General features: G+C 35.4%; 1 protein-coding gene across 2 annotated transcripts; it reads right to left on the reverse strand.

Moving 5' to 3' along the window:
- Positions 1 to 2,024: 2,024 nt before the first annotated feature.
- LOC122017988 (polyadenylation and cleavage factor homolog 4-like) lies at positions 2,025 to 11,107 on the reverse strand. 2 transcript variants are annotated; one of them, XR_006121519.1, is made up of 8 exons: positions 10,480 to 11,107; positions 8,510 to 8,611; positions 8,044 to 8,301; positions 7,723 to 7,842; positions 7,019 to 7,600; positions 4,296 to 6,262; positions 3,760 to 3,836; positions 2,025 to 2,561 (listed from the first exon to the last, which is right to left on the reverse strand). XR_006121519.1 is itself a non-coding variant. In XM_042575722.1 (7 exons), exons 1-6 carry the CDS (start codon positions 10,843 to 10,845, stop codon positions 4,340 to 4,342), a joined length of 3,351 nt encoding a protein of 1,116 aa, XP_042431656.1. In that variant the 5' UTR covers positions 10,846 to 11,107; the 3' UTR covers positions 3,138 to 3,836; positions 4,296 to 4,339. The 2 variants fall into 2 exon arrangements, 1 of the variants encoding a protein (XP_042431656.1); XM_042575722.1 differs by lacking the exon at positions 2,025 to 2,561 and having other exon boundaries at positions 3,138 to 3,836.
- Positions 11,108 to 15,300: the final 4,193 nt, after the last annotated feature.

Raw genomic sequence — 15,300 nt, forward strand, 5'->3', positions numbered from 1 at the left:
CAGGTCTACAGAGCGACAGACCAGAGCATCAATACAAGTCTGCAGAGTGAAAGACCAGAGAGGTAGAGCAGGTCTACAGAGCGCCAGACCAGATCTGCAGAGCGGAAGACCAGACCTGTAGAAAGGAACGACAGGGCTGGTCTGCAGAGCGGAAGACCAGGTCTGCACTTGATTTGGCAAAAGACAGATCGAGCAAGGAGACTGGCCGACCGGGAAAACTGACCGAGGCCTGCGAGAATCGCAGTTTCGTTGAAACAGATTCGCCCACCTCCGACTGTGCTTCGAGGCTTACAAGGGTCGTCTCTTTCCCAGGATACAATGGTAGACCGTGAATCCGACCAAGCACTGGTGGTCATGGTGAACTGAGTGGCACTCGATTGCTATCACGGGTACTCCACCGAGCAAGAGCTGCACGACAGAAGAGGAGGAAGAAAATGGAGAGACTTTGCTATGCTGTGTGCGTGATCGATTAATGATCATTACTCACCAAGCTACGAAACGCTCTGCATTAATCTTCTTTTAATGCATCCGCTACACAAGCAGCAAAAAGGTTTACGTGACAAAATGTTGGTTATTCCACTTGGACGAATTTTGCCCCGACCGGTCCGGTATTCATGTGCGCAGGTTGAGCTTGCACACGAGTGAACTTAGTTCAGTATAAATCTGGACCCTGAATTTACACCCATGGTTCCCATGGTTGAGTTGAATGTAGCGATCACCTTAAGCAATCTACAAGCACAGAGGTTTCTCACTTGCTCCAGTAGTCCTCTCGGCATCGTCAGGTTCGACGAACACGTATTCTTCTCCTACTGGATCAAACTCTGGTCCTTCATTTACCTCTTTTTTCGCTTGTTGTCTTTCATCTTTCGTTACGGTTCAATTTAAGCAGAGGCTTCATGTACAAGGGACGCGGTACAAGTTGTAATTACTGCCATGTTGCATCTTGGCCAGGTGGGAGCTCTTTGGATTGTTGGGGATCGAAGGAGTCGGTGAGTAACAGAAGAGGCAATCAAACAACTAAGGTCGAGTCCGATCAAATTAAAGTGGTGGAGGATGAAACCTCACGAAGAGGGGAATAGGAAGACTGTTTTTGATCTAGTGTCGAACCCAAGGAGATATATAGAGGAAGCTTGGACTCCTCAAGATTAGCTCTTCAAACAAATTTCATCTCAACATTCTGCTCAATTTAATCTTTTCTAGCAAATTTCATCTCAACATTTTTGCTCAATTTAATATTTTCCCACTCATGACATCAAAATGATACCATCAAAATCTACCATCGCACTAAATAATTGTCCCGACAGTACCCTTCTAATGCTTAAGTTAGCTAACAAAAGCTCCTCATTCACTTACCTCCTCAGTTATTGTGATTTACCTTCTCCGTATTAGTCCTTGGCTAGATTATCAAGAGACGCTGAGGCAATCACTTCACCTTTTTCCATTTAAGTTAGCTAACAAAAGAGATCAAGGTTAGATGCTCAATTATTAAGCTCTAGGCATTTATAGAACATCCACATCTAACCCTTAAACCCCAAGGCTCCGTTTGATTTGTGGAATATGATTAATGATGTTAGAAATTATTAGTGTGATAGAGAGTGTTTGGTAGGTGGGATATAATTAATAGTATAGAGATGAATAGTGTAATAAATAATCATTGGCTCTCTCAAGAGATTATTTATCACACCATTAATCCCTATCTCACCTACACCATTAATCCTATCCCACAAACCAAACGAAGCCTAAGACTATTTAGATCCTAAGAATTATGGATTGCAAATCGTGCAGAGGCTGTCACATTATGGCTTACTAACTAGCTAGGAGAATGAAAAATCCAAGAGACCGAACTTGACATAAAGAACTCAAAATGCTGGAAGGGGAGAACTTAAAAAGCTCGAATCGAAAAGCCAAGGAGTTTTAAGTGCTCGAATTAGAGCTCAAGAAAATAAGTAGGATAAGAAACTCGAAAAGTTAAGTTGCCCAGAAGTCCAACCTAACCTAAAACAAAAACACATAAACATGTCCGATTAACTTTAAAAAAAATTGATAATCTCAATTGACCTCATTAATTATCTCTGGGATAATCAATCCAATTCTACAAAAATTTTCCATCGACCACCAGGATAAATCGGAAAGTGCACACAGCGATCAACCCAGAAGCCCAGTATCCTTTGATTGCGCCCCTCTTTTGAAGAAAAAATTCTTACAAATACGCCATAATTAGAATTCGAACCGTAGATACCTGGATGACAACCTGAATGTTCTACCGTGACACCAATCCAGAGGACAAAAAATGATAATCCCAATTAGCCTCATTAACTATCTCTAGGGATGACCGGCCCGACCCCACAAAAAATTTTCACCGATTGCTAGGATAAATCGAAAAGTGCACACGACGATCAACCCGGAAGCTCAACATTCTTTGATTGCACCCCCCATTTGGAGGAAAAATTCCTCCAAATACGCTATAACTAATATTCAAACCGCGGATACCTGAATGACAACTTGAATATCCTACTGTGACACCATAACTCCGGAAACACATGCCTTGCGTCCCCGCTAACCTAGAGGAGAATAAACATTATTAGTGAAATAGATAAGTAATCCTCAAGCAGTCATACTTTCAATTCTAGACTTTCATTGAGATGTAATATAACAAAATGTGCAGCCTTCATAATTTGTTTCAAGAAGATACCACTAATCACCAAATAAATTACAAAAAAAACCAAATACTTTCCGATGAGATTAGAATCACTCATCATATTTATCGTGTCAAAGCAAATGCTAGCTTATGGACCCTAGGGTGCCCAATCCTACTTGAGCAACCTAGTCCTACAAGTTCATATCATATTATCGAAAGTCAATATAAGAACTATATTTAATAGTACAAAATTAATTAGATTATTTCAAGAAAAGAAAAAGAACTCTGAAATAAATAAAATTGATTAAACTCCCTAAAACTAAATTTGCATATTCACGAAATCATAGATGACTTAATACGGCATCAATTTCCACATGTGGGCTGATACAACAAGGGTGAGCGGCAAATCGGTAACCAAGCATTGTGATTATCCTTGAATCAACCTTAATTCTGTGATACACATCTCGATAACCATAGGAGTGACGATGATTAAGTTAAATAAAGAACAAACAAAGCCATCATTTTTTTATTCGATCTGCATGACAAGAAAAAAGTTTCTAACTTACATGGACAAAACAATCTTTACTGAAATTCCAAAACTTCAAATATGAGGACAATCCGGAGTCAGCACTTCTCATAATGACTAATGGCACATTTGTCGAGTCAACAAGTTTAACAATCAAAACTGACTCCATCAATGGGCAATAACAAAATCCACTGAATAGGACCAGTCTGGCACCAAACGCAATCAATATCATCAACCAACAAGGAGAGCTGGTGTTTGAGACAATCCGAGCAGTGGTGAATAAGAAAATATTATGCATCCATACAAAGTGTGACAATATTTCAAGCAGGAAGAGTAGAACCAACATGATTCAAAATGTAGCCACATAAAGAGGAAAACGGTAAACCTGTGGAAGTGCTCATAATTGTTCACTCCTGATGCTTGAATCAAAAGCATAACACGCCATCAAGGAGACAAGACAAAAGAGTAGATAAGTATGCTCTATTTGCTTATCCATTTTCTTCAAAATGTTTATGCTAAGACAATATACTGGATCAAAGGAAACATTAATTTATAATATTTCATGCACAAAGTACAAGCATGATATCATACACACCTGAGCCATTTTGCTTCTAGTGGATAGAAATGATGCAAAGCTAGTAAACCTTTGTAAACTCTGCATCTGTCCAAGCACTGTAAGGGATAACAAGGCATCACAACCAACATAGTCCCATTCTTGATCATGAAACGTTTCTAAAAACTTCACGTCATCTCAAACCATTGCACTATGTATCTGAACCCTATTAAACAAAGAGACCGAGAAATCCCATGAAGGCAAGAAAAACCCTATTTTCATAGGTTTCTCAAGTCCCCCCAACATAAGATACAAAGCTTTGAAATTTTGCCATTTAAAATTTTTTATAATGAAGTCTCTAGGTTTAACCATGCATTTAATTTAATAAGTCAGGAAAGGTTCTTGAAGAAATTGATTGAAATAAAATGAAGAACATGACAAAAGATTAAGAATTTTAAGGACATTAGTATTCAATGATGGCAGTTAAATCAACAAATACTAGATTGCTTCTAATAATCAAACTTGTAAATAGAATGCAAATATCATGAAAGGTCATATGACAAGAAGGAGCAACTTACAAATCAAGCATAATAACCTCGCTTCAAATTAGATCAATTGGTGATTATAGTTGTTCCACTTTATCATGCTCAGTGATATCCATGTTGTCGCAAGACCTCTGTGCGATACAGCCGGCGTGCACAATAAGCTGGCCAGCAGTGTCATCAACTTTACTTGCATCATCTTGCATGTAGGGTTGATCCAAGTATGTAGTCCCTTTGTACATCCATTCATCACGTACTTCAGAGTAAAAATCTTCAAATGGTTCTCCACATAATGCACATATACTTTGGCTCTCATCTGCAGGAACCATTGAACCACAATCCTCTTCGCATGGATCCATTTCATCCAGTAATGCTGTTGCAGCAGATGGTAGAACTGCAGTATGACTGGAGTTCATATCCAAAAACCATTTTCTAGACTTTTGTCTTAAATCACTAATTTCAGACTCCTTTGAGACATGCCAATCTAGATGGCCTTTAAGTTGCTCTTGAAATCTGAATCTTGTCCCACAGATGCAGCATTGATACTTTAGATCGACAAAAAGGCTTCTGATAACTGAAGGATAAGGTTGGCGTAAGATTTCTTGTTTGAACTCGATGCCTAAAATTTCATTCTCATTAATCGCATTGGATTGTGATACAATGCTGGGAACAACTGAGGTACTAGAATTTATTTGCTCAGTACTATTGTTAGCAGAGCCAACACACTGATGACCAACCTTGTTAGCAAGCTCAGCAGCAGAGGCAGAAGGTAGCTCAGTTGATCTTGAAGATATTAAACCTTTTGCAACTAATGAACTCAAAAGACTTGAAAGAGGGTTTAAACTGTGCCCAGATGTCTCAGGGTTCTCTGAGTTCATTCCAGCCAAGGATGATGAAGGTGGAGGTCCAGGTGGTAAAGGAGGCATTGTTTCTCCAAAATGGGATGAGTTTAGATTTGATAGATTATCACTAAGAGAGGATGATGAGGAAGTGCTCAAAGGAGCTAATGTTGAAATTTGGATAGGAGGAGGACCAATTGGCAAAGGAGGCTCTACATTTAACTTAGGAAAGGTGGTAAGTGAATTATTGGAAAGAAGGCCACTGTTCATAATAGCAGCCAATAGACTGCTGGCACTAGGCTGTCCTAGGGCTTCTGCAGTGGAAGTATTGGAATGATTTAAACTAGTCTCTGTTCCAGTATGAGCTGCTTCATGACCTAATGAAAGAGGTGGCAGTTTCTCCATCTGATGAGAAGGTTGATATTGTGCTTTACTCAGAGGCTGAGCTTCTGGCTGCTGTTTAGATAGATTATGCTTTGACTGCTCTAGGAAACGAAGATGATCATGTGGCTGATTAAAGGATGCAGAAGTAGCAGAATCAAGTGAACCTTCCAGCTGCTGAGAAGTCTCTGACAGAGATCGTGCTGAATTTGATAAACTAACAAATGGTTGAGCATGATTTTTAGCTGACGAGGCATCTAAAGACCCCGGTACATGTATTTTATTCATTTTTCCTTCCATTTGTAAAGACTTTTCACTCATTTGAGTGAATGGAAGAGCCCGTAGATGATTTTGATCAACTGCATTAAGTGGCTTCAGTTGTTGAATGGGTTCTGAAGATGGAGGTAAATAAGAATATGGTGATGGATGTTCAGAAGGTTGATGCCTTTGTTTGCTAATAGATCCAACAGGCACTGGAAGATTGGCACGAGTGTTTAAACTTGAAGATAACGCCGAAGGCCGAACCCCATGCAGGGGCAATGCCGAATTAATGCTTGTAGGCAAGCCCCCACCAGAAGTGCCTAAGTGTCCCTCCACTTGATCACCTTTCGATCTTTTGTAATTTAATCCAGCATCTGCTGGCGTAAGCTCATTGCGCAGCCATAAGGATGAGGAATGTTGTGGCGAAGTTCGTTGATTTAATAATAAATCTGAAGTGTCCATATTTAATCCTGAATCAATTTCATGCTCAGCACCTGGTGGACGAACATGCTTCACAGATTCCTGCATAATATGAAAATCATTAACCTTCATATCTCCTTAACATTAGAATGTGTTTGAAGACTCTTGAAGTTGTATGAATTTGGCATGTGCAAATAACTTGAGGTCAACATACCACCATGACATATAATAATATATTAAGAAAGTTCCAATGAAGTTGTCCAACCAATACATGCATATAAAAATCTACAAATTTAAATAATAAATATCTTAGTTTGTCCTATTCTTTTGCCCTAGACTTTTTTGCCAACTAATTCTGCAAATCTAGCAATCTTGCATAAATCTGAATCACTAATCATAATTTTAATTAGATTTCCAATGAAAACACAACACTAACCAACAAAGGTAGACATGCATGACCATTTGTGATACCAGCACTACATCTGACGGGGGAAAATACATGGCATTGTTAAAATGATATTAGACTGCAAATTCAACAGGGCTACTCAAAATTTTCAGTCTAGGGCCAGATTATAAAACATGATTAACATCAGAGTAAGAAGCCAAAAAAAAAATATCATTTTAAACAACTTTTTAAACTTCTCAGCTAGTTTCTGCCAAATTTAATCGAGGTGTGTCTGCCACCAAAATATTATCCTACCATTCTCCTAGAATCATGACAGTACTAAATAGCCATTTTTTTAAAACAAGAAAATCCAGGAAAAAAAATCATATGAATTGTGTACAGACTTATAATGTAGCTGAAGCTGAAAAAAAAGACTTGGCAAACATGAACCACGGAGGCATTGAACAAGATACCTCATAAGATGGCAGCCGATTGCCTCCTTTAGAAGTGTTATATTGAGAAGCATTTACTTTGTTCGAGTTTGATTCTACGTGGTCTGTTTCCAGAGAAGGCCACTTCCCCCTTTGCAAATTTGTCAACTTCTTAGTTTCACCAGTACTCCGCCCACCCATTACTGAACTGTTAGTACCTCCAAGATCCATTCTAGTTTTTATATCATCCCATACGAACTCTTCTTCCTCAGCATTCTTCCAGCACCCAGTTGCTTCCAACTTCTTTCTTTCCATGCCACCTGAGTCAAGTGAACTTAACCGGATACTAGGTTGTTTAGATCCTAACACATGACTGACTCCATAAGACTGTTTAACATCAAATTCATTCCTCCTAGTATGTTGTACTTCTGTAGCAGCTACACCAGCACCATAAAACAATCTGTCATGCCCATCATGATCTTTAAGTCTGCCACTCAATCTTCCAATTCCAAGGTCAGGTGCTTGAGGAAAATCAGAGGAATATTCATAATCTCTAGCAAGTTTAATTACTTTGGTCCCATGAGCAGCACTGTTGACCCTTTCCTGCTGTGGACGTTCCATATTCTGCAAATAAAACATAAATAATCAAGAAATACAAACCGTCCAACTGAAATAAAGAAATATACAAGTGAAAAGTGAAATATTTTGCATGAATCTTAATAAAGGGAGAAGGAACATGCATGCACCTTACTAGGAAGACTTGTCCATTGCCTTGAATTATCCAGTACCGGGTTTCTGTCAGATTTATGTGTGTCACCAAAAGTACTAGGCACACCACTGAGTTCATCATTGTTTACGTCCTTTGCCTTTTTCAAAAGAAAGATAGTAATCAATAATCAACAATCAATATAACATGTCTGAATGAAGGTACTAAAAACCAAAAGTGAAATTTGAAGATATTTTAAAAAGTAGGGGGTATATAGAATACCAATATCTATAGGAGTGTGCATATTTATTAATGATAAATCTGCAAAGAAGAGGGAACTCAGTAATCATGAATGAATTACCCTCGATGATTGTTGAAGTCTCTGCCTAGCTTCTAAATATTTTGGATTCACATGAATGCTGTGTGCTGGACGTTGAAATTGGGAATCGGGTTTTGATGATGCAGATCCAGATGAACCATTAATGACTGGTGAGAAGCCCAGTTCTTTTTCAATGACCTGAAGCGTAGCAAGGGGGAAAACTCCTTTCCATGTCCCAAACAGATGTCTCATACTGGGATGAATAGAAGATTCAACCTGCTTATAGACCTTGCAAAATACCTATGTACAATAAGCATAGTTAGTGAAGCACAAATTAAAGAAGATTTATTTAAAAGAATAAGACTGATTACTAACAACTGTTAGATGCAACATGCCAATCAACAATAATGAGAAATGGAAGGGGCAAATAGAAAATACAACAAATGCCAAATAGGCAAAATACTAAATTAACCAAGCTTTAGATTCATGGTCTAACAACAGGGACAACCTCAGGAAGTCTCGCAGCAAAATATTTAATATAATCTCTTCCAATATTCTTCACAATACTGTCTAAAAGATACAGGGATGGCAACTTTTGTTCACAGGGTACCTGCAAGTTACAATTAGAATCACACATTATTTTTATAATTTTAAAAAATTAGAAAAAAGCGTCATGTTTATAAAAGATATCATAACACAAACATCAGGGAGTTGAAAATTTCCAGGAGCCAGTCATAAAAAATAACAAAATTAAAATTTCACAAGCAATTTAAGTTTATAAATCCATTATCTACTATTAACAATTATAAATAAATACTACAGAATACAGAGACTGAACACATTATAAGCAATAACGTAGAAAAATTCAAGGAATGGAATGCAAATTAATAGAGTTCGTTATCAAGTATCAGTTAAATTGCACATGGCATGAGGTCCTAGTAAATTGCAGTTACTGTCAGTATTCTGATTTGAAATTCATTTAATCAAAAGATATGGACATTTCAATCATACACTTTGCGGCGTAATAGTTTCATAACTGATTAAATATATGTTTGACTAATATTAGCTGACTCCTATGATGCCCAAATCTGCAGTCATTCAATTTTATGCTTATAGACACGAAAACTCTTGATGATGTACTTTTCACAAATTATTATAAGCAAAACCATGTTATACTAGAAGAGATATGCAATACATATATGCACCAATGATTCATCATGTATTGCATGAAGTAAATAACCATCCCAGACTTGAAACATTGGGAAAATATGTTCTAAGCATGATAGCAAAATAGAACAGTAGGCTTTGGCTGTTGATGTTGCTCGATATCACAATAGAAAATTAGTGCTTTTACTTTTAATGACACCAAGCTCCATAACTTAAATTTTCCAAACTATAAGTTTGACATTTTCTTTTTTATGTAAAATGAATTTAATCAAAAGAAAATAAGAAACCATTACGGAGTTTTCAGAAATCATACTTGTTTCCAATTGATTATAATGATTAAGAGTGACATTCAATCATTTCCAACAGATTTCACCAGACATCACTAACACTAAAAAATACCAAGGAAAAAAAATTGTCACTAAAGGTCAAACTTTCATTGCATCAATCATGTTAAGGGATAGAAAGGATGTTGCAAGAAAAATTCACTTGACACTAATATCCATGGCACTCAATCCATGTGCAAAAAATTTAACAAATTGCAACTACCACAACTACAGATATATATGTCAAAGAAGACTGCTTGAGAATGAAATGAATATATTCTGATTTTTCTTAATCAGGTCAGCCAAACCCATTCTGTTGCATCCCTAAACCCAAAGTTATATCTATAAATTTGCAGCCATACGATCATGCATCTGTATGAGAAATGCATATACCATAAATGAAAGGAAAAGAATAATAATAATAAACCTAGAACATGGCTGAGAACGATGCAGAAACCTGTAGTTAGTAAGATTAAGTACTATACACTGATTTTAAAAACCCAACAACAGCAAGCATGATGAACCACATAACAATTTAATGAACATTTTTTTATCCTCAACTCATTCAAACCCATTAGCCAAACCAGCCTACTAAACAAATTGGTAACTAGGAGCAGCATATTTCATAACAGAACACAAACTAATAGTATTACCTACTTGATTAACAGTAAACTATGATCATAACCTCGATTCCATTAATCAGAAGCATCAACAACAACAATTCTAAAGGATGAGAAGCAGTCAACCATGTAAACTCAAAGTTTCATAGAAATTATGCATCATGCAGTGGAATTAATTATCGAGACATAATAATATCTTGTCCAGTCTATTTTAACTAAATAAAATTAACTTACAGTGACTCTGCTTCACTAGAAAAAGAACAAACCCTAATAATGTAATTGATAGAACAAAAACTACTTTTCTCATCAATCTCACAGAAAAGATCAAAAGATTTGCAATCTATACAGGTTCAAGCACGTCAGGTCACCTCGAGGACATTGGTACAGATGACAGCTGCAATTTCCTTTGCAGCATGGAGACTCTCTCCCGCGATAATAGTAAGATTAGTGATAATAGGTTTGGAATTAAATATAAGCTCAGCAAGAGCTGTCTTGTACTGCGCTACAAGCTCTCGATGCGATCCGGCTCTCGGGGCGTCGTCCCTGTCTTCCCGTTCGCCGGGACGAGGTGGCCTCGGGTCCCAAGGCTGGCCGTTGGCTCTGGAAGGGGGGAGCGACCTGTCACGGTTGAGGGAGATTCGATCGCGATCCCCTGCATCATCCACCGCCAATCGTGCGCGCTTCAAGCCCAGTTCACGGGAGCGGTCCATGACGGATCTGCGGGAACTTTCCATGTCCCTCGAAGGGATAGCGGAAGCGCTAAGACAAACCCCAATCGCCTGGAGGTAGTGGGACTGGAGAACGCCGGCTGCGGAATTCTGATTTCCAAGATCGGAGAGAGAGAGCGACGAGCAGCAACTTTGGGGGGCAACCAAAGAAAGAAAGAAAGAAAGAAACAAACAAACAAACCCTAGGTGGAGAAACGACGAGGCTTAGGAGAGAGGAAAGGGTGTGACTGCAGGCACGGTTCGCATCATCAAGATCAGCGTGTGATTTCACCCAAACCGGGACGGCTGTTGGATCACTTACGAAAAGATTATTTCAATTCACTAATGTTATGTGTTTGCAATTTCGACAATTTTACTAAACGACCCACTTTATTTTTATAAATATTTAAATCAGGCTTTAGTTGTTTTTTTAATAATAAGTAGAGTAGTAGACGGTCTTCCCTGATTTATCTATCGAGTCATAATTTATGCCAACATCTAGAATATTTATTCTTATCAGAATTTGAATATTAATTCTCTTAATTATTTCTTTTATCATTGCATCACACCCATAAGAGTTTATAGTTCTGTCATTTCTTAAAGTTGTGTCTTCTATTTTTCTTTTTTATTTATAGTAGATCTGGAAATATCGACGGTCAAGATGAATTTTTATATGTAATTTTTTAATTTATCCAAATAATCAATAATAAAATTTTATCGGATCAGATCGATTATCTGACTTGATTATTTTTTTTTAAAAAAAAATTGCATCTGGTATCCTTGAAAATACAAATTAATTGACTTTGTTCTTGCTTTTTAGCGGCAACTTCATCTCCTGACCAAAGCTAGTGTTTGTTTCCTTCAATTGGTTTAATTCTCTTTATCTCGTTCAACTATTACTTCAAGCTAAGTAGCGACTTCAATCTCTTATGTGTTACTATGTTACACAGTATCTCATAAGTTTCTGATTCAAGCTCATCCTCATCTCTAAAGGTAAGATTTTTAACAATAAATCGTAATGCTTTCATCCTTTCACTCTCCCTTCATTCTCCCTGTCTAATGCACTAAGCCCTTCATTCTCGTCACTAGTGAAATTTTTGGCAAAAAAAAAAAAAAATGGTATTTGTGTCCAGTCTTACCGGACACCTTTCATTCTTTTCAATCCCCTCATTCTTTCCAAACCCTAGTTCTCTATAGTTGTGACTCTTGATCGAAATTCATTTACGCACACCCACAAATTAGTTGTAGACCCCTTCATCCTTTTAAGGAATTTAATATATGTAAGCATGCCCTTCAACCTAAACCCAATATTGTGCAGTTTTCACGCAGAGTCGTTGTTGACTTAGCTAGGTTCATTATATTCAATCGTAGCCATATATTTTTCAGACTCTTCTAACTTTGATCATGATCAAACTTTTTGAATTTGCGCCATATACAATCATCGGTGAGTTTCATCAAAACTTATCCGTTGAGTTTTTATATTTTATTTATACCATCAAAAGTACATTTTTTTTTAAATTATCAAAATAGTGCCCTATCCATAATTTTCTACCTTGGATCTATTTTCTTTAGTACACTAATCGGAAGGAAAAAAAAACAAAAAAAAACGAAGGGAAAAAAATAAAAGAAAAAGAAAAAAATATAAATAAACCTTAATCAATTTTTTTAAAAAAATATTTTTTAAAATTTTCTAAGAATATAAAAATATAATTTTTATTAAAGAATTCAAATTCAAAATTAAATAGGATATAAAATAAAATTAATAATTAGACTTTATGATATTTAAATAGAGCTATAAAAGTGTCTTAAAAATAATAATGAATGTCGAATTGATATAGAAAATGAAAAATATATTTAATAAGTAGAAAATAGATACTTTAGTCCTCTATATTAAAGTAAAGAAGATATATAAAATTGTGTGAATTATAGTATTATGAAATTTGAAAAAAAAAATTAAGATGATGCCTCAAGTTAATGAAATATTCAAAAAGAGCGACTTCTTTAAAAATAAAAAATAAAAAGGCATCCAACATATATATTTTGCATACAAAAAGTATTTTTATTTCAATGTTGTTGTAGTAGCTAGGAGTGACTACTACTACCTATAGTAGTTATACTGTAATTGCTATAATGTATTAAAGTATATCATTTTTTTTAGTTTAACTTGGTTAAAAATATTTTTTTTAAAAAATACTTTTTAATAAAAAAACCTCTTTATCAAATTGGTAAACAAAATTTAAACGTGATCAAAATTAATTTGATAATATTGAATCATCATAAACTTACTGTAGCAGCCACTAATTAGTTGCTATGATTGTAAAAGTAAACTAATTAATTATTACAACTATGTAATAGCTAATCAATGGCTGTCATAACATTGCAACAGTTATTTAACAGCTATTAGTAGTTACTATAATAATTTTGTGATATTTGAAACTTTTTTAAAGTGATTTTGATCAAGGTTTAGATCATTTTAATTAAGTTGGTAATTTTTTGATATAAAAATATTATATGTATAATATTTTTGATATAAAAATATTATATGTATAATATTTTTGATCAAGTTGAACCAAGTTATTTTAACATGTTATAGTTGCAACTCCACGCTACTATAACAATGATAGAATAAGGATATTTTTGGTATAACAAATACGCTAGGGTGCCCTTTTGACTTTTTAAAAACAAAGGCTAACCTTTTGATGATTATGTTAATTTGGGGCACCATGTTGAACTTTGTCCATGAAACTTAAAAATAAAAATTATATAAAAAAATAAAAAAAGGAGACCAATTGAAAATAATTTTAGATTCACAACTTCTCAAATAACTATTGAAAAGTATCAAGAAAAAAATAAGATTAAATATGATATCCATGAACTTAGAAAAAAAACTTATGACAAATCTCAAGAGAAATTATGTATAAAATTAAAGAAAAGAAAAGTATTGGTATAGTATATATTAAAATAATTAAAGATATATACAAGGATATAATAATATACAAGAGTGAATAATTTAGGTATATTAATCTAAATATTTCTTATAAAGATAAAGTTACATCAAGAATGGATGAACTCAATGTGCACATCCAAAATATGTTATCATAATGCATGTAATTTGCAAACGTTATTATTTTGATAGATAAGACATATGAAAAGTAATGTCAAATTCAAATTTTAGAGGTAAACATTGGAAGTAAAAAAAATTTAAACTTAATAGAGTAAAATAAAAATATATAAAATTTAAGTTTAATAATATTAAATGTAATAAGGTAATTATTAAGATGTTGAGTTATATGTAATTGAGAATTTTATATTGGGTTACAGGAGACGAAAGGGTTCGTCCATTTTGCTGCTGCAAATGGTTGTTTGCTGCAAACGCCAGGGAGACGAAGGGGTGTCCTTTCCCCTTCGTCTTCCGCAACCTTCCTATAAGAGGAGTGTCCAAGCACAGATCCAAAAAGGTGAGGAGAAGGTTTTTGCGATGGTGATCAGAGAGCTCTGCCAAGCTGTGAGGTGATTGTATGCGAGCAAAGGGAGAGCATCCAAAGGCTGGAATTTGGCTCGTGAACCTTGAAGCGCTTTCCGGCAGCTCCGTGATCGTTCTTCCGACAGCGACAACCCCTTCATCGACCGACGGTTCTTCAGCGACGTCTCCGGCGATTCACTGTGAGTGGTTACCGTTTTGCTTCGTAAGTTTTCATGCTTTCTGGGCCAACACTAGTATCAAAGCGATGCTTTTTTTAAAGCATGAAAATCGACGCGAAAAGGCTCGCGTTTTTCTTCTTTTGTCGCGAAGAAAAAGATGAACAGTAACACTGTTCATCAATTGAATCGATTAACCAGTCGATTCAATTGAATTGAATCGATTGAAATTTTGTTTCAATCGATCCAATATCGTGAACAGTGTCGCTTTTGACGAAGCACAGTGTTGAATTGATTCAACACTGTGCATGAATCGATTAAAGTTTGAAAGGCACATGCACTGTGCTTAATCGATTCTTGAATTGATTGAGAAGAAAAAAAAAAACGAAATGCATAGTAATTTTTTTTTCTTGAAGCACAGTGAAGAATAATATAAAAAACGTGTAAAGTGCATGCATGTTTTATTTTTCTTCTCCACGCACACAAACCGTGCAATGTGTAAAATTTTAATTAAATATATTTATTAATTAATTAAATACATAAGAAAATATATTATTAATTAATAAATAAATATTTAATTAATTTATAGTTCAATTAATTGAAAATTGAACTAGACTAACTTGTCCGATCAAACCTAGGTCTGGTTTAAATTATTAGTTGATTTAAGCAGACCAGTTTGATTCAATGATACCTAAAGTTTGTTCAAATTATTTGTTAGTTTAACCAGCTCGGTTTATTATTGAATTAATTAGGGTGATCTTGATTACAAAAGTTGGGTTGATCAAATATGACCGGATTAGTTCTGTTGTGTCAGATTTGATCAAAAAGATTAGATTTGTTCTA

Source organism: Zingiber officinale, chromosome 8B (genome assembly GCF_018446385.1).
Source record: "Zingiber officinale cultivar Zhangliang chromosome 8B, Zo_v1.1, whole genome shotgun sequence".
In the NCBI taxonomy this organism is placed as follows: Eukaryota; Viridiplantae; Streptophyta; class Magnoliopsida; order Zingiberales; family Zingiberaceae; genus Zingiber; species Zingiber officinale.